Below are 11,372 nucleotides of genomic sequence, written 5' to 3' on the forward strand. Positions count from 1 at the left end.
AGGTGTAAAACCCCTCATCTTGCTGCCTCCGCCATCCTGAGAATGACACAAACTCTAAAGGTAATACAAATTACCTCAGCAGGGCCACTCTGACCCACATTTTATCTATGCTACCTGGCGTGAACTAGATAAGATAGTCTAGTTTAATATTTGAGGATTAAGGCTAAATACAAAGGAAGCACTCTTATCAGAGCTGATAGGGACCATACGTTGGTTAGCTAATATAAAGTTTATTAAGCAGGAAATCTTTAAAAATATATATATATATATCTACTTATACAGATACGTAGATTATATACATATACACATAGTACATGTAACATAATGAACACATAAATGTGCTGTTACAGATACTTTTGAGAATTCTTGGGGCTCCATGTTATGCTTTTTTGTTTGTTGGGAAGGAAGTTTGGCTGTAAGTGAAGCTTGGTTCTTAAAAGGGAACCACTTGTAAACCAACGTGTGCAGAATCCTTACAGATTTTCCCCAAGCTTTTTTTTTTTTTTTTTTTTGGCGGTACGCGGGCCTCACACTGTTGTGGCCTCTCCCGTTGCGGAGGCTCCGGACGCGCAAGCTCAGCGGCCATGGCTCACGGGCCCAGCCGCTCCGCAGCACGTGGGATCTTCCCAGACCGGGGCACGAACCCGTGACCCCTGCATCGGCAGGCGGACTCTCAACCACTGCGCCACCAGGGAAGCCCCCCGAGCTTTTTAAATGGGGAAAATGGCGGGCCCACATCTAATGTAACCGTCTCATTTTTTTTAGTACTTCACTTTTATCAAGGGTTCTCAAACATTCAGCTTCAAGCTTTCATAGAAACCAACTCTCTTTTCACATTCGTTCAAAGGTTTACATAATATTTAACCGAAATTGCAATAATAAGTCTAACTGGAATAACCAGATTTGGAAATAAACAACTGACACTTGGCAAGTCGTCTATATGGGAAGGAGCCAAAGGGGACAGGAGCACACATTTCCCAGGCCTGCCCACTGGCCAGGAGCTTTGTGCTGAGATATCACAGCCAGGATGTTCTGCAGCCAGGAGAACCAGGGAGGCTGGGTAGGTGGAAGGCGATTAGTAGGAGTGCTGTTATTATAATCCTAGGGGAGACTGAGACCTGGACCGGTAACAGGAGCACCAAAACAATGCAAGCAGAATTCCAATAACTAAACTTCTTAGGCTGCAAAACTTTTAACCATCTGGATGAAAATGTCAGGAGTCAGGTCCTCAGACCATCATGATCAAGGGCAAACCCTAAAAAGAGACCAGCTTTTCAGCATCCAGTCACGATTTTTAAAAAACTCAGAACTACAAAAGTGTGCATCTACCCAAAAAAACCCCATAAAACAAAAAAAAAAAACAATGCCTACGGCTAACAGCAAACTTCCATCCATACTACCCTGGCAGTATCAGCTCTATTCTACATAAAAGACTGTCAGTGTAACCACTCTTCACTCTGGGGTCTGAGCTGCCTGCCTGATCATTTCATGTCATTTTTCCAGATCCACATTACTGACTCATTACCATTCACTTCACCAAAGTTATATGTTTTGAGTGACATGTTTCATCCTTATTTTTCCACTAGCCCTGTAATTTTTAGCATGCAATTTTATAGAACTTGAGGTTTTTCACCAATGCAGACACCATGCTACATTACATACACCTCTGGTTACACAGATCTGCACTGTTCAGTAGGATAGCTATTAGTCATACGTAGCTCTTGAACTTTTGAAATGACTAGTCCAAACTGAGTTGCCCTGTAAGGGTTAAAAAAATACACCACATTTCAAAGACACAAGATAAAAAAAGAAGGCAAAAGATCTTAGCAACTTTTGTACTGATTACATGTTAAGATAATATTTTTATTATACTAAGGTTAAATGAAACTATCATTAAATTTTAAAAAAAGTCCAGCTTAGCCTTTACCGAGTGTTTTAATGTACTGGACTTAATATGACTTTCCCACGTCGTCTTTGAAAGGAAGAAAAGGGTCCTATTTTGAATCTAAGAAACATCGGTTACATACTCCAAAAGATTTTCCCTTTCTGAAGGAGGAAAGTTTAAATAACCTTTGGAACAGGATATGTATTAGCACTGGAGTTATTTCCAAGACGTTTGTAAGAGAGTCAATAGCCCGCAGCCCAGCAACAGGAACTGGTCTAACCTCCTATGACCGAGGAAACAGCCATTAAACCATCTAAGTACCAAATAATTCTAACTGGCTATTTGAGCCAATGGCTATGGGGGACACCCAAGTCAGGTCTACAGTAAAGTAATAATAACCGAAGTAATAATAACTCAAACTGGATTATTTTTAAACATAATTTTTTTTTAATTTCAGTGACACACTTTGGACTCTTAAGTTGACAATATTCCTTCTATAATCTCTCCAGACAGTGACAGTTGCTAAATTATCTCTGCGCGAGACTATGTAACAAAGAGAAAAGTTTTCTCCACTACTAGAGACAGACAGAAAGCAAGCCACGTGAACAGCTCAAAAAAGGAAAAGCTGGGCTTCCCTGGTGGCGCAGTGGTTAGGAGTTGGCCTGCCAATGCAGGGGACACGGGTTCGAGCCCTGGTCCAGGAAGATGCCACATGCCACGGAGCAACTTAAGCCCATACGCCACAACTACTGAGCCTGCGTGCCTAGAGCCCGTGCTCCGCAACAAGAGAAGCCACTGCAATGAGAAGCCCGCGCACCACAACGAAGAGTAGGCCCCGCTCACTGCAACAAGAGAAAAGCCCGCGCACAGCAACAAAGACCCAATGCAGCCAAAACCAAAATAAATATTTTTAAAAAAACACCATTAACTTTTATAGCAGTACACCATATATACTCGATAAATATTTGTTAATCAATAAATATTTTTTAAAAAGGAAAAGTGTAGCAATTAAATAATGTGTACATTTTTCCCCCAGAACTGTAAGATAATTCAACTGGGTGTAAAATGGGGGGGAAAAGGGGGCACCACGGGGGGCAGAAGCTCATAAATCCTACCACTACATTTTGGTATCGTTCTATTTTTTTCTTTACAATTTTATGTAATTATAGTAAATCCCACTTTTGAATCTGGTAACACAAACTTTTCCCAGTTTTTTCAATCATACTGCACTTTTAACTCAGAAAATTAGGTACTTAAAATTTACAGCCTAGTGTTACAAATTCTGCTTGAGCTGTCCTAGGAATCAAACTGGTAATCTGTTTTCATGCTAACTATGAATCATATCTTCATGGGGCAGAGATTTTTATTTCAAACTCATACCTGCTATAAAGCATCAAAGATCAAATGCTTTTGCAACCTGGGTATCATCTGTTATTCTGCCTAGGAATAACCAACCAGTGGAGTGATGGAAATGGCATAAAATACGCATAGAGCAAAACAGGCAACTGTTTTTATTCTCCAAGTGAATTAGGGCTTTGAAAGGCAAATGTTTTTAGTTATTTAAGGTACTGTAGCGGGAATCGTACCCAGCAATTAAGACAGGATTACAGTGCAATTTATGAGTTTCTCAAGGACGTCATTTAATATGAAATATAACAATCATTTCTCCCAAAGCCTGCCATCTACAATCCCACCCCCAAACTCTGCTTTGCTAAAGCAATAAACTAAACGGGAACGCGGCAGGCATCTAAGGCTTTTGAGACTACTTGCAGGAAATGTGCTGCCTTCCACGAGCTCAAGTAATAATTCCACCTTACATTGAAAGAACATACATACTGCTTTACATCTTCCACGGACATTATCTCAAGCACGTGATCTCATATGAAGTGAAGTGGCAAAGGCACATATTACTTTTTCCATTTTACAGAAGAGTAAACAGACCCAGATTTCCAGCCTCTTGTTCTCCAGTTCTCAAGAACTAAGCCCAGAACACCTTAGACTTGCAGTCCAGTGCTCTTTCAAGCACGCGCATCAATGACAGTCTTCCCCCGTCTGCCCCACCCCCTAAACTACTCAATAGGCCTAGAGCTGGCACAGCGAAGAAGTGCCACTCTGGTGTTTCAAGGCATCCATAAAGAACAACAGTTGATGCTGTGCAACATCACCCAGAAAAGGCATCCCGCCACATCCTGCCGAGACACCCCCAACAGGACTTAAAAGTGACAAGGTGGCCAAATCCACAACATGGTTCTCCTACAAAGCCAAGCTTCCCTGCATGAAGTTTCCCTGCTTTTCAAAAGCGTTGACGAGAGAACACGACCACCACCGCAGTAATGCCACAGCATCAGCGGACCTGGAAACAGAGGAAACGAAAACGTTTCTGCAGACAGAAAGCGTCTCCGCCCTGCTCCCCACCCCCTAAATAGAATCAGCTGGGTCGGGGGCGCTCGCAGAGGGACCACAGGCTCCCCGCGCTCACCTGGAGGGAAGCGCGGCGTTTCGCTGCGGAAGGCCGAGGCCGGTCGCATCCTCCTCCTCCTCCACTTCCTCCTCCCACGCGGCAACCCCCGCCTCCGCGCCGCTCCCTCCTCCCCCGCAGCCCCGCCGCGCTGGAACCTCCCGCCCGACTTTTGACGTCACGGAGGAGGAGAAGGTTCCACCCGGGCCCGTCCCTTTGTGACGTCACAATGACAAAAGAACGCGGCCGGAGCGTCCGGGAACCCGGAGCCGCGGGGGGCGGAGGGAGGGAGGGGAGGCCGGCGCGAGGCGGGGGAGGAATCAGGGGGCGGGAAGGGGGCGCGCTGACGTCTCGCCGGCTTAACCTGTTGCTCTCTGGCCCGCACTGGAGCCAGCGGGCAGGGCCGCGGGGAGCCGGCCGTGCCGCCGCCGCCATGCTCCGCCGTGCGCGCGCTGGGGGGCGCCCGCCGCAGCCGCGCGCCACCCGCCCCCTCCCCGCCACGCCCCCGCCCCGCGCGCCGCACCGCCCCCTCCCCAGGCCGACCGGCCGCACCGCCCCCGCGCCCCACCCACCCATCCGCCGGCCCGCCGGCCAGCGCCGCCCGCCCGGAGCCCGGAGCCCGGAGCCCGCAGCCCGGAGCCCGGAGCCCGGAGCCCGGAGCCTGCAGCCCGCCCCCTACAGGCCGCGCGCGTATTCCGGGCCCCGGTCCAGCCCGCCGCGACCCCCGCGCGCCCTCCCCTTCGCAGCCGGCTAGAGCACATCGGGAACACGGGCTCCGCTCCCCGAGCGTTAACTCGTGCTCTGCCTCCCGCGGCCGCCGCCAGTCACGGGCAGGCGGCCGGACGCCAGGACTCGACACAATCCGCTGACCACCGGCAACAAAACATCCCACCCCACGCCGCTCCCCAACTTCGCGATGACTGGGGCGGGGGTGGGGGTGGCTCTGGTCCAAGTTCTACCCCTTTTGCTTTGTGGCTGCACCGGGATCGGATGTGCCCCGGGAAGGCGTCCACGCTCGCAGGCAAGGTTGTCTCCCTGCAGTTTCTACTGCCCGAGTTTAAACTAGTCCTTTGCATTCTCCCCAGCCCTCTGCAATGCGGATGTATTTTAATTCTTAAATTCTTTAGGGAACAGCTTTTTAAGTTAGGCTTGATTATTTAACCTTGCATTTCTTTCATAGTTGAAGTTTACGTGTCTAGATTAGGATCAGCCCTCAAGAAGAGATATTCAGCTTTTCCATTAAATCTATTTTTTACAAAACCAGTGCCCCGAAGGTCATCTCCCATTACACACATCACACTGCTCAAAAAGGAAAAACATTAAGACCAATTTGTCGACCCGAGTTAAATAAAACTTTCTTATAACACTGCATTATTCCTAATGTGTGTTCATTTGGCCTTTTTTTTTTAATGGGTTCTTTGATTTAAAGCATGCAGCTAATCACCGATCACTCGAGTGCATATTTGGTTAATCCTCGGATCCCCTCTCCCCTCCCTCCCCCCAAACTTAAAAAAAAAAAAGCCACCACACACAAAACAAAAACACTACCCATGCCAATCAAAACGTAGCTGTACTATGCACAAAACAAATTTAACTATTCCACACCAGTTAAATCTCTCAATAATCACCCAATTTCAGAAGGCCAGTTAACTGGGAGTAATTATTTGTAGTCACATATGCATTCACATGCCTTCTTAAAAACATTAGCTATATTGTATGTCTTTTTCCTCCTAAAACTGGAAACCATGAATTTTTAAACAAAACCAGTCCCATTATTAAAGTCAATCCCAACAAATGCATTTGCTGTAACGCGATTCCCAATTGGTTTATGTTGCGAACCAAATAAGCCAAAACGACCACATACATTAAATTTGATGTGCCAGGGCAAGGAACAAGATCGCCATAATCGGACCCTCGATTGCAACTTAAAGGGCTTCCAACACACATGCGTTACACGATTTCCCAAATAACATTAATAATAATAACACAGGCTCATTTGCATGCAAAGTGCAATAGGGGCCAAATCCGCCGGAGAATGCAGTTTAGTCACATTACCGCAGCCCCTACACCCCCACCCAGGCTCCACCAAAATCCCCTGCCTTTCATCTAAAACTAGATTATGGTTGTGTCATTCGAGGTCAATTTATTCACTGGAGGTATCGCTACACCAATCTGTTTTTTCGTCCAAACTAGGCAGACACGACTTTGCCTGAAAAAGCCTTCTTTCAGAAAAGAAAGAAACAGCCTTATCGGACGCTGTGTTTAAAACCCTTCAGCTGCAGAATTATCTATAAACTTGACATTCACAGCCATTGCTTAAAACTACAAGTCAAAGGATGTGTTGTTAGGAGCACTTACGTATTTCTTCTGAATGATATTCCTCTTGGGTCTTTCCTTGCTCATTCTGAGATCCAAATGCTGATTGCAAAAGGGGACAATTGCTTCATGAATTTAAAGCCGTCAGAAATTTGCAAAAAAATATCCTGGTGGTTTTTATTGTTGTTGGTGGTGGTGGTTGATCTTGGAATCCGACTTTTCTTCCTCTTCCCCCAAAGCCCGATTCGCCTTGAAATAAATCCGAAATTGGGAAGGAAAAAAAAAAGCCAAAGACGAAGCAAACAAAAAAAATTTTCACTTTAGTAAAACACTCATAATGGAAAATTTCCCCCGAAACACACACACACACAAAAAAAAACCGACGCCCTTCACTCCCCCCCCTTTTTCCTCCGAAAACTACATCAGCGAAACGTGAAGGTCCTTAGTGTCTGATCCGTAGTTACATCTTGGAAAAGAAAAAGGAAAGATAAATAAAAAATGTTGGAAGTCACGTTTGTGCTGCAGCAGCAGTGCGAGCAGAAGAGTCAACTCCAGCGGCGGCGGCGGCGGCGGCGGCAGCACCACAGCGAGGGCTCGCCGAGTCTCTTTTTTCCAAGCCCCCTAACCAATGAGAGAGAGGCTATCCAGCCCAACTTTAAATGGACTCTGCTTTTATACAAGTTAGGGCTCCTCGGATAATTCCCCGCCGGACGCTAGCCGAAAACTCCCACAGCTGGGCCACCAAGCGCCCGCCTCCTCCGGTGCCGACCGCCCCTGGCCGAGCCCAGAGGACCCCCGCAGCCCCGTCGACGAGACACCCGAGAGGCCTCGACGAACCCTTCCCGGGCTACCCCTCAGACATCGCTCCCACGCCGAGCCTCAGAGTGGAATTGAGAGAGGCTCCCTAGCTCAATGCATGGCACGCTCGGTCGCTCCACCTCACCCCCTTTCCCCAGCCTGCCGCTCACCCCACAGCCGCCACACGCTAGCCCCCGCCACGCCTCGTGTCTACCTGCAGCCGGGCTGCTGGGTGCCAGTGCCCCAGGACGGCCGGCCCTGGGGAGAGCCGCCTATTCCCGGGGCACCTTAGAATGGTCCCCTTGATCTTCTGGAAGTTGTAGTCCCCCGACTACAAAATGGCTATGGCCACGGGAGCTGGGAACTACAATTCCCAGCCTGCCCCGCAAGCCTGTCACTCAACTCCCCTCCCTCCTCCCCGCCCCCTCCCCCTCGCCGGCCCTGCCAACAAACGCCTGGACGTGTCCCGCGTGTGACACTGAGAGAGGCTGGCTCGGGATTGGCCCGCAGAGCGTGTGGTCCGCGAGCAAGGAACTCCCCACGCCGGCCCGCCCCCTGGCCCCCGGCCGCGGCCCCCCTCCCCCCCCGCGGCGGCCGGCCCCCTCCCCGCGCGCCCCGCCCCCACCCGCGGCGCAAACCGCCTGTGGAATCGAGGAATCGCGCGCGCGCCGGCCCGCGCCGAGCGGCCGTGGGGGGGACGCGCGGCGTCCCAGGGGAAGGCCTCGGAGCGTGGCGGCGCGGGGGGCGGTGTCGGCGAGGGGTTGGAGCCAGTCCTAAGGAAAACTGGGCCACGCACCAAGAGGAATCCTCGGTGCGAACTAGTTGATCGGCGGCGCCTGCTGCTTCGGCGGCGCAGCCGGTGTCACCTCAGGACACCGCCTCGCGTCGCCGCACGAAGCGTGCCGCGGTCGGACTCGGGGGAGCCCGAGGTCACCTCTGCCCGCGGCCGCACGCGCCTCCCGCGCGGAAAGGCCACCTCCCGGCGCGGCACGCGGCCCGGCGGGCGAGGACGGCGTTCGGGGTAGGGGGACCCCAGAAGGGAAGCCCCGGCCGCCGCCTGCTACAAAAGATCTCCGTCTTTAAGGAGATCACGCTCGATCTTGGCTGCTCCCGCCGTCTTTTGCGTCTGGGGCGCCTGTGAGCGAGACTAAAACGTTGAGGGGGAAACGAGTGGAATATGGAGCCCGAGCCACACAGACACGCACACCGTAAGGAAGCATCTGGAATGCCGAGTGCCAGGAATGTCAACGGCTTTCTACCTGCCTCTGCCCCCTGTTGTGCTTATTTAATCGTCAGTATAAATGAAGTAGGGAGGGCCTGGTGTATCTCTTCGGCCTTCGCAGTATTAACAACTTTGTCAAGTCTCTCGTAGCCTTTCTGCATTGTTAATTTCCTCGTTTTCACCGTGGTTTTACAGAAGTGATGTTCTAAAGCATCTCCTCTCGGGCAACCCTTTTAAGAAATGAAAAAGTGGAATAAATAAGCCCTCGTACTCATTCCCATACCTTCAATTCTCCTTCCCGTTCCTCAGCTTCTCCTTACCTCTAAAGTATCACAGTTGTTAGGTTTTACCTGCATTAGTCTTTGAAGAGAGAACCTGGTATCTAGAAAGGTGTCAGGCACGAGGTAAGAAACCTGGATTCAAACCACCCCTGGGCCCCTTCCTAAACGGTACCCGACGGCCTCTCTGAGCTGGTCAGCTTCCTCATCAGCAAATTAGTGACCATCCAACCTTGTGGGGTGGATTATATAATAATGTGAACCCAGCCGAGAACCAGGCAAGTTATTAGAAGCTTTTGATAAATGAAATAAAGTGCTGCTTTAAAATACTTTTTAAGTATTACTTTTCCTTTTTTTAAAAAACGAAAATCTGCCTTCTAAATTGAAATAACGCGTCATATGTCCCTTTCACAATGAGAAAAATAAACGACCCTCTGAGCCTTCACATGGCACCTATGCTGAAGGACCCCATAGAACAGACTCCACGTTTCCATATTGGCCACCCACGTGACTTGATGGTTAGGTTACAACGAGGTGGTTTCAGAGGACTTTCTGATCATTATGACCTGTATTCTGGTGGTCTCCACTTCTCCACACTCTGAGGGTTTTCACTAGCTTTCAGGAAGTTTAATGTCAGATCTGCCCATCCCCAGGCAAAATACTAAAGAACAGAGCTGGGTTTCTTCTAGGTTCCCTCAGCTAGCCCCTGAGGCTGGGCACCTCTGTCCCCAGGCCCAGAGAACTCTGCTGCGGGCCCGTCTCCAGGTCACCACATTTGAAAAACCATTCTCATTGAGGCTTGAGGGCTGTTTGCTCGTTTCCAAAAGATGTGTATAACATTAGCGTCGCTTTCCCTGAAAAGGAAAATGGGTTGGCCTTTTTTAGCCGTTGGAAGGCTTTCCTGTTGTGGAAGTCACTGTCTCCTGATGAGCTTCCTTTCCCTGCCATCTTGGCAAAGCCATAGATTACCTTTTCCTCCTCTTTTTCATTTTCTGTAAGTGAATTATCTCTCTCCTGACGATTTTTACCTCTCACAGCAGGTCTCTTGACCTCTTCCAAGTCGTGAAGTAGGGGATGAGAGGGTGGGGGAAGACCTCACTAGGTACAGTGCTCCTACAGGACCTGTGTGCCAGTACTGGTCTCCTTCCTGAAGACACAGAGAGAGAGAGACCGAAAGTTCTTTGTCAAGAAACACACAGCTCAGTAGAAAAGGCAGACTCTACGACCAGTTATGATACCTCTAAAAAGTACTGTATTTGCATTACAGAAAAGGTGCTAAAGGGAATGCTTAGCTGAGGTGACCAGGAATGAAGGAGTTTTGAAAGATGAGTAGGAGATCAGCAGTTTGAAGAATGCTGAGCAACTTTCCCGCATTAAAAACAAAAACAAAAACATGAGACCTAAAAAAACAACCACACTTATGGATGGGACTCAGTTTTGTTTGGGAGCGACCAAAAATGAAACTGAGAGGTGAGCAGGAGCCAGGACCAGAAAGGTTCTGTGCTCCACTTTGGACTTTGCCTGTAAGCGAAACAAGAAGCTCAGAAGGATTTTCACTAGCCGTATAAAGCGAACTTGTGTTTCTGAAAAGTAATTCTGATTGTGAGAGATGAAATTGAGGACTGAAGAAAAGAGAGGCAGGGAGAGCTGGAAACCAGTTGCAATGTTATTGCATAAATGAGGTGAGAAATGGTTATGATCTGAATCCAGCAGCAGAGGAAATAGCAGAGCTAGCAGAGAACACGTTGAGAAATACTTAGAATGTCAAAAGTCAACAGGACTTGGGAACTGGTTAGCTGGAGGGAATGGTGACTAATAGGGCAGAGTCTAAAGATCATTCCTTAATCTTACATTTTATGCCCTTAATTAGATCAATTATCCACTGTAGGAAGCCTGGGAACATGATGGAAGTGAAAGAGGAAGAGGTGGCAAATCATCAGACACAAGAGCAGGCACTTACTATTCTGAGTCCAAATCTGCATGGGCAACCATATGTAACCAAGCATTCTAGTCCGCCGTTTGAGTTCCTATAAGACATGACAAGGGGGCTTCCCTGGTGACACAATAGTTAAGAACCCGCCTGCTAATGCAGAGGACAGGGATTTGAGCCCTGGTCCCGGGAGATCCCACATATGCCTTGGAGCAACTAAGCCCGTGCACCGCAACTACTGAGCCCGTGCTCTAGAGCCCACAAGCCATAACTACTGGGCCTGAGTGCCTAGAGCCCGTGCTCCGCAACAAGAGAAGCCACTGCATTGAGAAGCCCTCACACCGCAACCAAGAGTAGCCCCCACTTGCCGCAACTAGAGAAAGCCTGTGCGCAGCAACGAAGACCCAACGCAGCCAAAAATAAATAAATAAAATAAACGTATTTAAAAAAAGAAATGACAAGGAAGGAATTAAAAAATAAAGACT

At 48.9% G+C, this 11,372-nt stretch overlaps 1 protein-coding gene across 3 annotated transcripts in view; it reads right to left on the reverse strand.

Annotated features, from left to right (window-relative positions):
* Positions 1-7,378, reverse strand: part of JARID2 (jumonji and AT-rich interaction domain containing 2) — a 245,505-nt gene extending 238,127 nt beyond the window's left edge. For 2 of the 3 annotated variants that reach the window (XM_081246162.1, XM_081246161.1), the window contains exon 1: positions 4,365-4,819. In XM_081246162.1, coding sequence (XP_081102288.1) covers positions 4,365-4,778 — 414 coding nt within the window. In that variant the 5' untranslated portion in view covers positions 4,779-4,819. Of the gene's footprint in view, positions 1-4,364; positions 4,820-6,701 lie in introns of those variants that run through there. The other variant, XM_081246163.1, reaches the window with a different exon arrangement.
* Between the last annotated feature and the right edge of the window lie 3,994 nt (positions 7,379-11,372).

Source organism: Mesoplodon bidens (genome assembly GCF_964165515.1).
Source record: "Mesoplodon bidens genome assembly, chromosome: 10".
NCBI lineage: Eukaryota > Metazoa > Chordata > Mammalia > Artiodactyla > Ziphiidae > Mesoplodon > Mesoplodon bidens.